The sequence below is a fragment of the Nyctereutes procyonoides genome, unplaced genomic scaffold (assembly GCF_905146905.1).
Source record: "Nyctereutes procyonoides isolate TBG_1078 unplaced genomic scaffold, NYPRO_anot_genome, whole genome shotgun sequence".
NCBI lineage: Eukaryota > Metazoa > Chordata > Mammalia > Carnivora > Canidae > Nyctereutes > Nyctereutes procyonoides.
The window spans coordinates 9,121,012-9,136,353 of NW_026575042.1; the positions used below are offsets into that span (position 1 = coordinate 9,121,012).

The window sequence follows — 15,342 nt, forward strand, 5'->3', positions numbered from 1 at the left end:
TGTCCTGGGATCGAGTGCCACATCGGGCTCCCTGTGAGGAGCCTGCTTTGCTTCTCCCTCTGTCTGTGTCTGCCTCTCTTTCTGTGTCTCTCATGAATAAATAAAATCTTTAAAAAAAATAAATAAATAAAAGAAAAGAAACGAAAAAAGAAACTTTGACCTGAATAACACTTTCCCTCCCAGTGGGGCAGGTGTACAAGAAGTCATATAATGAAGCAGTTGCCTGGTGAGCATGGTTTGCAGAACAAGAGGCTTTATTAGTTGAGTGGAAAATTAAATTACAGCAGACTCCAAAAGTCCAATTGGTTTTTATTATGATAGAGATACACTTCTCATGGGACTAAAGACTCATGTTTGTTTCAGAGAGGGGTCCTGTGGAGACTGGGAGGAACCAGAGCAGCCCTGAGGACCTTGTCAGCAGGAACTTTGCTACTCCACTACTGCATAGCCCTAGTTCTGCCCTGTGTCTGGGCTTCATGCTGCCCAGCACCTGATGCTCTCCAGAACATAACAATCTAATTGGGCCAAGCTACTCTTTCAGGGTGGGCTGAATGGCTTGGGGGTCTGATATCCTCTCTTGGGTGAATTAGCCAAAGCCTTGGTAGAGTCCTGCTGTCTGAATGGGAGGCAGCTCTTAGATGGGGCACTGACATGGTCTGTTCCATAATTGACATTTTTGTGTCCCTAACAGCTTTTAGTACCTAGACACTAGACCCTGGAGTGTCAAGATCAAGTGATTGGGCATAATGGACATGACATTAAACAGAAGTAGGGAGTCAGGAGTATTTAGGAACATAGGCTCAGAGTAAGATAGAGTTACATTCTGATCTTGGCTCTTCTAGCGATTAGCCAAGTGATCTCCAGAACATGCTGAACCTCTCTAAGCCCCTGTCTTTATTCCTAAAATGTGGGTGGCACCTATTATTGGTAAGGTTAAGGAGATATTCGAGAAGTATTTATCATAGTGGCTGGCATATAATAGTTAAGAGACTGTTATACTAATGCAGGTGAGAGATCAAGTATTCATCTGGACTAGGATGGAGAAAAAACCAGAATGATGAGAAAGATATTTAGGCCTATGGTTAAGAGGGAGCTTGAATAAAAGGGAGTATAAAAGAAAGCAGCAGAGTGAGTCCCAGGTTCCTGGGTCAGATAGTTTGATAAGTGATGGCGGGGGGAGGGGTGGATGTAAGAGGAAAAATGGGTAGTTCCGAGAAGGGGACATGCTGAGAAAGACAATGAGTTTGAGTTTATGTAAATGTCTAGGTAGGTATGACGTCATGCACCAGTAAATGAGATGGGCTGGAGAGACTGGCTCCACAGTCAGCAGCTCATTGACTATAACTGAAGTGATGGGAGCATCAGAGTTTGCAAGGGATACATCTATACTCAAGAGAGAAGAAACCAGCCATCACCCTTTTAGGAACTGTTAGAAAAGAGGTGGATAATAAAAAGGGGTTGGAAAACCAAGAGCCAATGGTGGCTCAAGACCTAAGCAAGCATTTCCAGAAAGGGCTTGTAACCACAAGTTGGCACTGGCCTGCAGAGGAGAGTTCACATCTGATTTGGAATGTAACTTACCTGGGGTTTAACCAGTAGGGAGGATAGTGTTGGGGACAGTCTTAAGGGAGTCCTAAGAGAAAAAGCCAGATAGAGTAGTGATTGGGAGGTAGGGAAGCAGTCTTTGAATGAAACTTGACTCTCGGGAGGTGGGCAAGAAGAGGCAGTAGTGAGAGAGGATATAGGGATGGGAGGATGAAGCAAAGGTCTTGTTTTGGTGTTTGGGTATTTTTGAGGTGGGAGGAATTGGAGTGTGTTCACTACTCATAGGGAGAAGCCAGGAGAGACATGAGAGGGTAGATGGTGGCACCAGGTCCCCAAGAAGTGAGGGGGTCCAGAGCAGAGCAATGAGGGGCACTTTTTTCCTCCTGCCAGGAAGAGTGGTAGCACAGAGTTCAGGGGATTTTGTCAAGGCCTCTCCTGTTTTGAGGAGTCCTGGGCTGAGGCAAAGTGAGGGAAGTGGCAAGGCCAAAGATTTGCTGCGATGTTGTGGGGAACTGACTTTGGAAACCCCAGAGACCCCAGGTAGTAGCAGTGTTGCTGTTGGAGATTGTATGTTTATGGTAGAAATATTAACAAGGATTTGAGAGGCCTAAGTGGATGTCAGTGTCATCCAAGATGTTTTTAGACTCCATTTTATTTAGACACAGATGTGAAAATGTAAAATTTTGAATACCTAAGTCAGAATCAGTTCACCACTTGTTATTGATAATTATCATACTTTCTTTATTACTGTATAGGCTTGTAAAGTTGAAGATTTGGGCAAAGTGGATTTTGAAGATGAAATTAAGAAGAGATTTAAGATGGTATATGTGCCAAATTGGTTCTCAGTAGACTTAAAAACGGGGGTAAGTTAGCACCTGATATTTATACAATTTGGAATAGTTGAAAGTTTCTAATATAGTTCAAAATTAAGTATTACTAGTTATAGAGTCCTATGTTTTTAATTGTGAAAGCAGTACATTTTTCATCTTAATACTTGTAAAATGAAGTTTAAAATGCATTTGGGGGGCACCTGGGTGGCTCAGTGGTTGAGCATCTGCCTTTGGCTCAGGAAATGATCCTAGGGTCCCAGGATTGAGTCCCATATCAGGTTCCCCACAGGGAGCCTACTTTTCTCTCTGCCTATGTCTCTCCCTTTCTGTTTGTATCTTTCATGAATGAATGAATGAATGAATGAATGAATGAATGAATAAGTAAGTAAGTAAGTAAGTAAGTAAATAATTTTTTTTAGGTGCCTTTTGGTATCCCAGTAAATTAAATTGTAGTTGCAGTGAATCATTTTAGGTCTGAATCTGCAGCTTAGCACTTTAATGAAATAGTACAGATAAATAGGGCCTTAAAGACTTATTTGGAGAATGTATTGAAATTAAGGAACGCCACTAACAGGTTTTTCTTTTGACAGATGTTGACTATTACTTTGGATGAGAGTGATTGTTTTGCTGCTTGGGTTTCTGCAAAAGATGCTGGCTTCAGCAGCCCTGATGGGTCAGATCCAAAATGTGAGTTTATGTGTCTTCCCTTCCCTTCCTCCTCCCAAAAAAGAAGGATCGAGTCCCACATTTGCCTCCCTGCATGGGGCCTGCTTCTCCTCCCTCTGTCTGTGTCTCTGCCTCTCTCTCTGTGTGTCTCTCATGAATAAATAAAATCTTTAAAAAAAAAACAAAAATGGGGGGGGGTTCTTGATTTTTCTCACAATCTGTGGTTTAGCTTTAATAAACACACAATACACTTCTGCCCTTAAGCCTTTCTGGAAATCTGAGGAAAACTGAAGCTAAGAAACAGTTCTGTTGTTTTTCTTTTTTTTTTAAAGGAGATATAATTGACATAACATTATGTTAGTTTCACATGTACAACATGATTTAATATTTGTATATACTGCAAAATGATTAACTGCAAAAGTCCAGTTAATATTTGTCACCACTGTACATAGTTACACAGTTTTTTCCCTTGTGATGAGAACTTTTAAGATCTACTCTCTTAGCAACTTTCAAATATGCAGTACGGTATTATTAACTATAGTCACCATGCTGTACATTATATCATATTGTTTAATGGAAGTTACTTATTTGTTATAACTGGAAGTTTGTACCTTTTGACTCCCTCCATTTCCCTATCCCCTGCCTCAGGCAATCAGCAATCTGTTCTCTGTATCTTTGAATTTGGTTTTTGGGTTTTGGTTTAAGATTCTATGTATAAGTGAGATCATACAGTATTTATCTTTCTCTGTCTCACTTCTTCCACACAGCCCTCAAGATCTACCTAAGTTATCACAGATGGCAGGATTTTGTTCTTTTTTATAGGTGAATAGAATTCCATTGTACATACATATATTTTTTCTTTATCCATTCATCCATTGATAAATATTGATTGTTTCCATACCTTGGCTATCGTAAATACAGCTTCAGTGAACATGGGGGTGCATATATCTTTTCAAGTTAGTGTTTTCATTTTCTTTGGGTAAGTACCCAGAAGTAGAATTGCTAGGTAATATAGCAGTTCTGTTTTTAATTTTTTGAGGAGCCTGCATACTTTGTTTCTTTTTTTTTTTAATTTTTTTTTTGCATACTTTGTTTCCACAGTGGTTATGCCAGTTTACATTCCCACCAATAGCGCACAAAGGTTCCCTTTTCTCCACATTTTCATGAACACTTGTTATTTTTTGTCTTTTTTGATAATAGCCATTCTAACATGTGTGAAGTGATAGCTTGGGTTTTGATTTGCATTTCCCTGATAACTAGTAATGGTGAGCATTTTTTCCTGTACTTCTTGGCCATCTATATCTTATTTGGAAAAATATCTATTCAGATCTTCTGCCCTTTTTTTTTTTTTTTTGAAGATTTTATTTTTTAATAGTACTCAATGTGGGGCTCAAACTAACAATCTCAAAATCAGGAGTTGCACATTCCTCTGACTGAGCCAGCCGGGTGCCCTTTCTGCCTTTATTTTATTTTATTTTATTTTATTTATTTTATTTTATTTATTTATTTTTATTTTATTTCATTTTATTTCATTTTATTTTATTTCATTTTATTTTATTTTTTTTTTATTTTTTCTGCCTATTTTTTAATTGGATTGCTTGTATTTTTCCTGTTGAGCTGTATGAAGTTCTTATATATTTTGGATATTAACCCCTTACTGCCTTTTCATTTTATTGATGTTTCCTTTGCTGTGCAGAAGCTTTTTAGTTTGATGTAGTCCTACTAACTTACTTTTGCTTTTGTTGTTTTTGCTTTTGGTGTCAGATACAAACAATCATCACCAAACTCAGGAAGCTTGCTGCCAATGTTTTCTTCTAGGAGTTCAAGTCGTTAATCAGTTTTGAGTTAATTTTTGTGTATTGTGAGAAGAAACTCCTAAGAGTCTATTATATTCTGTTGATTATATCTTTGGTTGGTATTATTCTGAGAATGTAGCATGTACGCATACCTGATGTCTATAAATATAGTTTTAGTTGCTCTATATGGAAATAGTTCCTTAAAGAATGTAATTCCTGTTTTTGTTTGTTCATTTTTAAATAATAGCTATATCTAAACAACCAGATGGAATATGTTTGCTCCATATTATCACTGCTTTAGACCTTCTAAGATTAAAAAAAAATTCTGAGATACAGTTTAATAGATGTGACAAAATCTTTCAAGTCTTGCTTTTGAACATCGTTGGCATTGGGTTAAGAATTTAATATCAGGACATGTGGAAACATAACTTTTATTCCTTTCTCTCTGTTTTTAGGCTAAGACTAATAACTCTTTTCCATGTCTTTTCATTTTAATTAACTCTTTTGCAGTGAACTTAGGAGGACTTTTACTCCAAGCACTCCTAGAATATTGGCCTAGAACACATGTAAATCCAATGGATGAAGAAGAAAATGAAGTAAACCATGGTTCGTATTTATATATCAGGATAATTGCTTTAAAATTACTTAGAAGTTTAAGATACTTGGGAGTGTTTATTGTTTCAAGATCGTTTAAGAAACATTTAAGAAGCATTCGCTAAGTCATGACATAATAAATAGTTGTGTGTATGCTCAGTTTATCACCCTCCTTCCCACATATCAAAGAACATCCAGTCTGTACTGAGATTCCAAGAGCATTTTCAATCAGTGAAGCTGTTCAAGAGGGATTTAAAAAAAAAACCTACATACTCAAATGACCTTTGCCCTTAAAAGCAAGCAGCTTAGCAGCCTTCTTCCAAAGATATTTTTAAGAGTAGCTGTGGCCCTGCTAGACTTATCTCCAGAGATAGCTAATGAGCTACAGTGAAAGCGATTTCTGTCCTTACCTAGTTATAGTTCATGTTGGCCTAAAAAATAGACATTACCAAGTCTGAAGATTTACGTAATTTTGGCTCTAAACATTTCAAAAAATCTAATTCCAACTCAGAAGTGTCAGGATAAGTGAACAGGTATGTGTCAGAATTAACGTCACTGAGGACAGTGAAAAGCTGTGTGTGCCCCAGGCAGTGACAGTAACTTTCTCTGGGCAGCAGAGAACATGTTGTGAGTTTGTAAGTTTATTTCAGTTTGATTGAAGAAAGGGGAAAAAACTTAAAAATTTCACAGCTCATATGTTACCTACAGCTGGTTGAAGAGTCCTTGAGTCCCACCTACTAAGGGCTTACTCTGCTGAATATTCTCTGAATTCTCTGAAGATTCTGCTGAAGATTGCCCAGTTCTGGTGGTCAACAGTGATGAGGACCTCTGGCCAGAGACTTCGTTCTGGCTGACTGATTCATCTGTAATGATTTTTGGAGTTTAAATCTCTTGTACAAGGATGGCATGCTTCTCTGCAAGCCATTCTTCTGAGTCCCTGTCAGAGAGGCCACTGACCCCCAGCTATGGTGGCTTTTCTTTTATGTCACCTGGCCCACTCCCCTCCCCATCAGAATTGTACAGTAGGCTCTGAGCCAGAGAAACTCAATGGAAAGGTCTTTCCATAGAGGCTTGAAAAAGCTAAGTTTTGGTATGGGCTCTGCCATTTATCAGCTGTGTAGCTGTGGGCATGTCATTTCCAGTTCTTGGCTCATCCTTCTCTGTCTGCAACATGACAGACAGGATGCCCTCAGAGACCCAAGTAGACGATAAAGGTCAAAAACCAGTAGTATAGTCAGCATCCCCTGGCATCCAGGCTTTGGTTGTTGGAGTAAGGGAAAAGTTACAGGAAATTCCAGATCACCCTTAAAATCAAACTGCCATAGTAAAGACAGAGCAGGACCCACCCACCTCCTAGCCAGATGGCTGTGTGGTAATCTGCTGTACCAGCACCATAATCATGGACTGTCGAGAGTTTTGTATATTCTACTCACTGGGCAGCTCAGGTGCTCAGAGGCCTGTGGTGTTATACGCGGGGTCGATAGAAATACATGGGTATGGACTATATCCATTAGGGAATAACATTCCGGTAGGGCTGGGAGCTCCTCAGAGAAGCAGATAGAATATTATGAGGTCAGAGTGAAGTGTTGGTTGTTGCTACAAGAGAGGGTCTGAAAGTGCTGTAGGGTCAGAGAGTGAGGTTGCTTCCATATTCACTAGGGATGCCTGTGAACAAGGTGGCACTGGAGTGGGACTCAACCGTACTTGGTCAAGAGATTATAAAGAAAGCAGAGTGAAATGAAATCTGCAGAGAATAATAAAAAAGAGATTTTCAGTTCATTGAGGATTTTATTTTTCACCAGTACCTCTGCCATTAGTTATGGCTTCATTAAGCATAAACTTTTTTCTGGCCCAAGAAATTTTTCTGAGCTTGGTGTTCTCACACACACACACACACACACACACACACATTTATAAACATTCATAAACAGGCTGTCCTAGACTTTGCTATGGCTGAAGTAGATGGTTCTCTTTTTGTTTCAAATCTCAACTATTAATCTCTATTAAACTGCTCTAAAATTATGCAGTCATTTCCCATAAAGTACATCACAAGTTGCTTTACTTCTTATTCTGTGTAGAAATTTAACTTTGATTTGTTTTTTTACCATTATTTGACTGGCTGATTTATCAGACTTTTAAGTTTTAAAAAGTTTGCAGTATTCGAAGCCTGTGGAAACAAAATATCTAGAATCCGTGTTTTTAGCACTAGTTCTAAATACTGACATAATCTGCATCTTTTCCTAGTAAATGGGGAGCAGGAGAACCGGGTACAGAAGGGAAATGGATATTTTCAAGTGCCCCCCCATACCCCGGTGATCTTTGGTGAAGCTGGAGGACGCACGCTGTTCAGGTATGGATAAAGAAGGCTAGAGACCCTGCCTAAGAAATCATCCCATTTGCTGAGAAATACTAATTCAAACATGGTAACTTGCTCTAGGGATGTGAGGGATTTGGAAGCTTTTCCATCTCCATGAGATATTTATGTGTCTGGTGCTATTAGACCACATTCTAATTGAGAGCTGAGCCTCTCGTGTTAAAATTAGGTCGATACTTTGCTTTAAGGCAGCTTCTCTGGTGGTTTCTACAGGAAGCTGTCACTTTCTCTCACTTAGCCAATGTAACTGCTAGGGTCAAGGAATCACCAGAAGTCCCTGCTCATAGAACAGCATCAGAGTAGATAACTTCCTTCAGGCTGGGCCATATGTGCTCAACGGGAACCTAAGGTGCCCAACCTTAGGTGTGAGGCCATCCTTTGTGAGGCCCTGCCAGGAAGCTGGCCTAGAGCTTCAGCTAGGTTGCCAGCAAGGCCCTGGTGGAATCACAGGGGAGAGCTCACTAGAGGCTTCTGTAGAGCCAGACATAAAAAAAAAAAAAAAAAAAAATGCTCATCTTGCCCCTTAAGCGCAGAATTCTCTTCCTTTATGGTGGTTTCCTGAGAATGTGATGACTAAAACTGACCCCTATGATGTGTGGAGGCCAGTACCATGCACTGTAGCCCTGGCAGGGGATGTTTCTTGAATGCTTTGCCTACAGTCAGTGTTCCTGTCGTCACCTGAGGACTCAAGAGAAGCAGCTCTAGTATATATGTTGCCTCAGAATGTGGGGGCCTGAGTGTTAGACCCTGCTCCCCCTCTTAGGCAGTGAGTCCTTCTGCCTGGGTGCACTTTATTTTCTCAGCTGTCAAGTGGGGGTTATCTCACATGAACTCTAGGGCCCCTCCCTGTAATGTTTGCTGACAGTGGTTTGTCATTTGTGCTTCTTGTGTCACTGACTACCTGACGGGTTATGTTTAGGCTGCTCTGCCGAGACTCCGGGGGTGAGACTGAGTCGATGCTTCTTAATGAGACGGTGCCACAATGGGTAATTGACATCACTGTGGATGTAAGTGTCCTCCACTGCTGCTCTGCCCTTTTGTTCTGTCCAAATCACGAAGGAAATTAAGAGCAGCTTTAGACTGTACAGTCTTACTTAGTAAAAACTAGGCTGCCAAGTGGAGTCCTCCTCTGCTTCCCCGCCATTCCAAGGTTGCAGAAGTAGTACTGGTAATTAGTTATGAATCTGTTTATATCTTTGTTGGATTTAGTTAAACACGTAACATGTGCTTATTAAAGAAAATAATAAATGGATAAAGTGAAACTCCCATCACTTTCCCAGTCATTCCTCTCTTCCACTTATTCCTGTCCTTCTCCCTAGCGGGGATAACTAGTCCTAGTTCAGGGCATAATCTTCAGGGCTTTTTTCTGTGTGTTCATAAGCAGATATTATTAGGGTTTGTGTGCATGTACCTATGTGTGTATACATACACAGTTCATTATTTTGCATAAGATCTATTCTACATACTGTTCTGCAGCTTGGTTTAGTTTTGTTTTTCATTTAAAAATATATCTTGGACATCTTTTTATGTCTGTACATATGGGTCATTCCTCTTTAATGACTACATAGTATGTATTTGTATAAATGTACCATAATTTATTTAATTGGTCTCCTATTGATGTACATTAAGGTTGTTTCCAATGTTTTCTATTACAAACAATGCTTCAGTGAACATCCTTGTACATGTATCTTCGTGTGCTTTTTAGGATAAATTCCTAGAAGTGGAATTGCTGGATCAAAGGGTATGCATGTTTTAAATTTTGATAGATACTACCAAGTTGCTTCCGACAAAAGCTATAGCAGCATTTCCTCTCACCAACACGTATGAGTGCCCATTTCTTCTACACTCTCACTGATGCTGGGTACTTTGAAACTTTACTAAAAGATGACAAAAATCTTATTTTAATGTGGGGTGTTGTTTTTTCATGTGTAGTGAGGTTAAGCATCTTTTCACATTGGCCATTTGTATTTCTTCTATGAGTTGCCTTGTATTCTGTTCTTCACTCATTTTTCTTTTGGGTAATTTATGTTTCTTACTGATTTGTAGGATTTTGTCATATTGAATATTAACCCTTTGACTATTATCTGTGTCTCTCAATTGAAGTTTTACTTGGTTCATGGCTGGTGTCTTTTTCCAAGCAAAAAGTTTGAATTTTTATGTAATCAGAGGATGTTTTATGGCTCTGAGTTTCATGTCTTGCTTGGGTATTTCCTGATCCAAAGTAGCAAAAATGTATTCTTCTCTAGTACATCTGTGATCATTGTGTATGTCTAGATCTTTAATCTATTAGAATTTATTCTGTTTGGTGTGAAGTAGGATGCTGACTTTTCCAAATAGATAGCCAGCGTGCCAAAACAAGTTTTTGGAATAATCTGTCCTTTTCCTACTAATTTGAAATGCTGTCTTTATCATATACTAAATTTCTATATACACATGGGTCTGTTTCTAGACTGTCTTATGTGCTGTTGACCTGTTTTATATATTTCTAAAGCCATATGAAAAGAGATTTAATCTCTAGAACTTTGAGAAAATTTGTTTTCTGTCCCTGATAGACCTCCAAGAACTTAAAACCAGTGTGACACCTGATGGATATTCTGTGCTCCTCTCTAAGTCCGAGTTCCCCATAAAACCACTACTTCCTTTGAGTGTGAAAGTCACCTGGGATGCATTGCTGACTTTAGGCCTGTGGCTTATTCCTGAGAGGAGACATCCAGACAGGTTATGACATGGAGACTCGGAAGGAACTAATACCCAGAGAAAAGATAACCAGTTAATTTTATCCTTCATCTAAGGATGTGGTTTACTTCATGGTAGACATCTTCTTGGTGGTTGGCTGAAGTTTCCACTCTTGCTTAAAACCTCAGACCTGATGGCAGAGGGGAAATAAAGTAGGAGGACCTGAGTGGCCTTTTCGACTGGATGATGGGCCTCACCAGCATAGAGTATATGGTTTTGCTCAAAGGTGAATGTTGCAGGTTTTTCTCAAGACACTGAACTTTTTTGTTTGGGCCCTTAGGTATCAGCTTCAATGTTTTAATGTAGAATTGAGATTTTTATTTCTACAGCTTTAAGAGTTAGAATAAAATTTGTTTTCCTTTCATATCTTGAACTGTTATTTGAGAAGAGCCATCCTGCAGCTTCATATTGCCACTGGCATATCATTTGTCTCACATATCTTTTATTACAAAACTACACATGATACTTTTCTGATATATTTCGTTACAGCTGACTTGGATAATTTGATAGCTTACTATAAATCTCCTAGAAAGTCAGTTTTAATTGTAAAATAACTATTAACTTGCAAATCATGTTTTTCTATTGACATCATTTTCCTTCATCAGCTAATAGCAATGATCATACCTTTCTTTTTACTTTTAATATTTCAGAAAAATATGCCCAAATTCAACAAAATTCCTTTCTACCTCCAACCTCATGCATCTTCAGGAGCAAAAACTCTAAAAAAGTAAGTAGTTGTCGTGTCATGTGATGCCTTGATCTGATTATTACTAGAGCTTTCTTTTTCTTTATGATTGCTTTTAGTAAAAGAGATTGAAAGCTAGTTTTGTAATATTGAAAGTACCATTTACCAGGGACCTCCTGTGGTAGGCCACAGATGTTCAAAAAAGTAAGACTGTTTCTTTCTCCTGCTCACTTCGGCAGCACATATACTAAAATTGGAACAATACAGAGAAGATTAGCATGGCCCCTGTGCAAGGATGACATGACATTAGTTTCTGTCTCTTGCTACAGCATACTTTAGGACACAATCTGTGTATAAGAACTGCTTTTATGGATACTTAGGGAATGGTGAGATTAGAGGAAAGAAATGAATTGTGGGCTAGAGCTTTCCAGAAAGGCTTCTTTAAAGACTTGGAATTTGAGCTGGCCATGTAGGGATGGATGGAATTTCCAGAGAGAGGTATTCCAGGAAATGGTTTGATTGGGGATGTGGAAGTGGTAGCATGCACAAGATCCTGAAAATGTGCAAGGACTGGTGCTATAGCAGAGGTTGCAAGGGTTGCCAGAAGTGGAAAAGGAAATTCGAGGGGTCCTAGATATATATTCGAGCAAGTCAAATCACCCTCTGTTAGGGAAATGTCCAAACATACAAAAAGAGATGAGCATGAACCCTCCCACCCATCATCCTATCAAACAGCTCCACAGAGTTATAGACACATGGCTTAACCCGTGCTTCATCTCTACCTCTACCTCGCCTCCCTCCCACCCACCTACATACACACAGACACACCCTGGATTATTTTAAAGCAAGTCCTAGATAGCACTTCAACTAGATTAATAACTGAAGTTTAAAATGGCTTTCAGAGTTTGAACCTGAGCTACTTAGGTTGGCCTTTTTTTTTTTTTTTAAGATTTTATTTATTTATTCACGAGAGACAGACAGAGAGAGGCAGAGACACAAGCAGAGGGAGAAGCAGGTTCCATGCAGGGAGCTTTACGTGGGACTCGATACTGGGTCTCCAGGATCACACCCTGGGCTGAAGGCAGCGCTAAACCACTGAGCCACCTGGGCTGTCTGGGTTGGCCATTTATAACTGACGTCAGTGATGCAGGAGAAGTAGGTTTGGGGGTGAGGAAGTTGCTGAATCTAGTTTGGGACACGTCAATAGAGTTTGAGGTGCCTGTGGGATGTCCATCTGGAGATACCCAGCCAGCTATTGAGCTTGTGGCCTAGAGTTCAGGCAGGAGGTCTTGGTTGTAGGGCTGAGAGCTGCAGGAAAAATGCGCACCAAGGGCATTGGAACCTGATAAACACTGAGGGCTGCCTTCCCTCCCAGGAACATTTAGTTTGCCCATGCTGTAGGAACGTCTTTAAGGGAATAAAACCCAGGAGGCTGTTTTTGATGTGTATGTAAATTTTAAGAACATGTATTTAATCTCACACATAATCTGTGTCTTAGGGAAATCCTGGAAATGTGCTGGCAATTCTAAGACTAGATTAAGGCAATGACTAAAAACATTTCTTGGTTTATGTTTCTGTGCTTTAATCTTTATCAAATGTGAACACCAGGGGGCACCTGGGTGGCTCAGTGCGTGATCCTGGGGTCCTGGGATCAAGTCCTGCTTTGGGCTACCCTGGGGAGCCTGCTTCTCCCTCTGCCTATGTCTCTGCCTCTCTCTCTGGGTCTCTCATGAATAAATAAATGAAATCTTAAAAAAAAAAAAAAGAAAGAAAGAAAAAAACAAACCACACAAATATGAACACCAAAGAATATGTAAGAGACAATATCCAGTGATTTCCTGATGGCACAGTCTGCCCTTGCTTTTTAGAGATAGACTCTCTGCTAGTGACATGCTCCAAGTCCGGAAAGTAATGGAACATGTTTATGAAAAAATCATCAACTTGGATAACGAGTCGCAAACCACCAGCTCTTCTAATAATGAAAAACCAGGCGAACAGGAAAAAGAAGAGGATATTGCTGTGTTGGCAGAAGAGAAAATTGAACTTTTGTGCCAGGACCAGGTAAATGCATTTGAGGACCATAGCCCCATAGTGCCAGTGCTTAGAAAGTTACATGTGGTGTGATTATGGTTCCCACATCTATTACCTGTAGGGGTGCTTCTGCTTTTGGGGAGGGCTCTAAGGAATACTGGGTCTCTCCCACCTATTGGTGAGGCCCCTTCTGGAGGGACTCCGCAGCCCACCCTAAAGTTTCTATTTACCCCAGGGAGATTCTTGGGAAAAGGACATGGAAATTTAAATACACACACAGATGGTGGATGTACTGGTGGCTTTTCTTTTACCCTGATAAGAAAAAGACACATGATCACCTTGATTGCGGAGCAGTATCTGCTGTGTTGAAGTGGAGGTGGATGGAGCAGTGGGGGAGCAGTTTTAAATAAAGGTGCACTTAAGGCATTTCCTCAGAGGAATGGCTGAGGTTGGGATTTCTGGCCTAGCTGCACAAGTCACATGTCTCTCAGCACCCGGGTTCATGTCTTCCTGCATGGGAGCTGTGTTGGCAAGAGCAGGCACCAGGTGTGGGCGAGGGGAGGACAAGTTGGATCACCAGTGTCCCTGAGTTCACAGTAAAGGTCTTGGATATTACAAAGTAGAGGCTTTGACATTTTTATTCTTTATCTTTTGCTGTTCAGGTTTTGGATCCAAACATGGACCTCCGAACAGTGAAGCACTTCATATGGAAGAGTGGTGGCGACCTCACCCTCCATTACCGACAGAAATCCACGTGAAGTGTGGGCGAATGCTCCTGGGTATTTGTTTATTGACCTTCCTCTGTGGCCCCAAGAGTAGTCCTAGGAAGCCCACCGAGCCCCAATGGGAGCAAGACTTCTAATGGCTGATTTGGTATGGACCGAGATTCTCTTTCAGTTGAAGTGACTGAGATGTAAAATAGAAACCAGTCTCCATGTGTAGATTAAGCTGTCCCCAGGGAGGCAGAGAGTCCGAGCAGAAGACCCCCCCCCCCCCAAGGCAGACGTGTCTTGTGAGATGTACAGAGAACAGGCCAGCACAGACTGGGTTTCTTCCTTTTCTTTCAAAGGACCTTATCTTTGTTAGCACTTGTTAGAGACACATAGGTAGAGCCACATCTGTCACTGTGTTTCGACCTCAAACCCACACGCTCTGGAGCTTTTCAAAAGAGTACATTCCATTCATGCAGCACCTATGAAGGCTTTTTCCAAGTCGGTCATGAAAAACAGACAAGTTGTTCTCACATTTAAGACAGTTATTTTTAATAGGAATATGCTGTTGTACAATTCAAAACCCAGCCCATTTCATAATAAATTATCCTTGTTGGGCTTGTTTTAATATTGCATCTCAGATGCATTCTTTTAGGAAAACGTGTAGAAATTCTGGGAGCCAGACCTTAGCACTTGGACTGCCAGATGGGAGTATGCCCAGGAGCACCCAGGGAGGCTGCACCCCCCAGCGCTCCCAGCTGTGTGGCCACCACAGGCAGGTGCAGTGTTTTCCCTGCTCCACTGTGTCCCGATTTGTGTATGGGCCGAGCCAGGTGACACCACAGGCTTTTGCTCTGGGTGAGCAGTGTGACACCATCAAAACTCAAGACCATGAGGACATGCAAGCTTCATTTAAATGCTACCTAAAATGTACAGTGTCCGAGAACAAGCATATCCTAGTGGGTTAATTTGATATTCACATCCAGAAATATACATACTTCTTTCTCCAGAGTTTTATATGCAGGTTTTTGCCGGGGTACCTGTATCCAGAGTTCTTTTCATTGTTCTTTGTAACAATCTAAAGCTTTCATAGAATCATTTGAGTCTTGTACAGAATATAACTTATTGGGGATAAACACTTCAACTTTTGGCAGAAAAAAAATACTTTGGGTTCTCCCCAAGGTCATTTGTATTCAGAACGGAACAGTGGTCCAGCCCCGTAAAACCATGTAAGACAAGCCTCCTGTATGAAGCCAGAAGCACAAGTGCCTTCAGAGGGCAGTTTATTCCAGTCCAGTTGCCTCTCCAGCTTAGTGTGTGTGGTCGGTCTCCACACAGCAGGGACTGGGGAAGGGGGTGGGAGGAAGGTGTTGTC

The 15,342-nt window shown here is 40.6% G+C and overlaps 1 protein-coding gene and 1 pseudogene across 2 annotated transcripts in view; both read left to right on the forward strand.

The window, feature by feature from the left end:
* Positions 1-14,595, forward strand: part of WDR48 (WD repeat domain 48) — a 48,525-nt gene extending 33,930 nt beyond the window's left edge. For both annotated transcript variants that reach the window (XM_055321528.1, XM_055321527.1), the window contains 8 exons: positions 2,301-2,408; positions 2,966-3,062; positions 5,348-5,443; positions 7,676-7,781; positions 8,725-8,812; positions 11,192-11,268; positions 13,095-13,287; positions 13,920-14,595. In XM_055321528.1, the coding sequence (XP_055177503.1) occupies positions 2,301-2,408; positions 2,966-3,062; positions 5,348-5,443; positions 7,676-7,781; positions 8,725-8,812; positions 11,192-11,268; positions 13,095-13,287; positions 13,920-14,015 (861 nt within the window). In that variant the 3' untranslated portion in view covers positions 14,016-14,595. The remainder of the gene's footprint in view (positions 1-2,300; positions 2,409-2,965; positions 3,063-5,347; positions 5,444-7,675; positions 7,782-8,724; positions 8,813-11,191; positions 11,269-13,094; positions 13,288-13,919) is intronic.
* On the forward strand, positions 11,450-11,548 carry LOC129507428 (U6 spliceosomal RNA; annotated as a pseudogene).
* Positions 14,596-15,342: the final 747 nt, after the last annotated feature.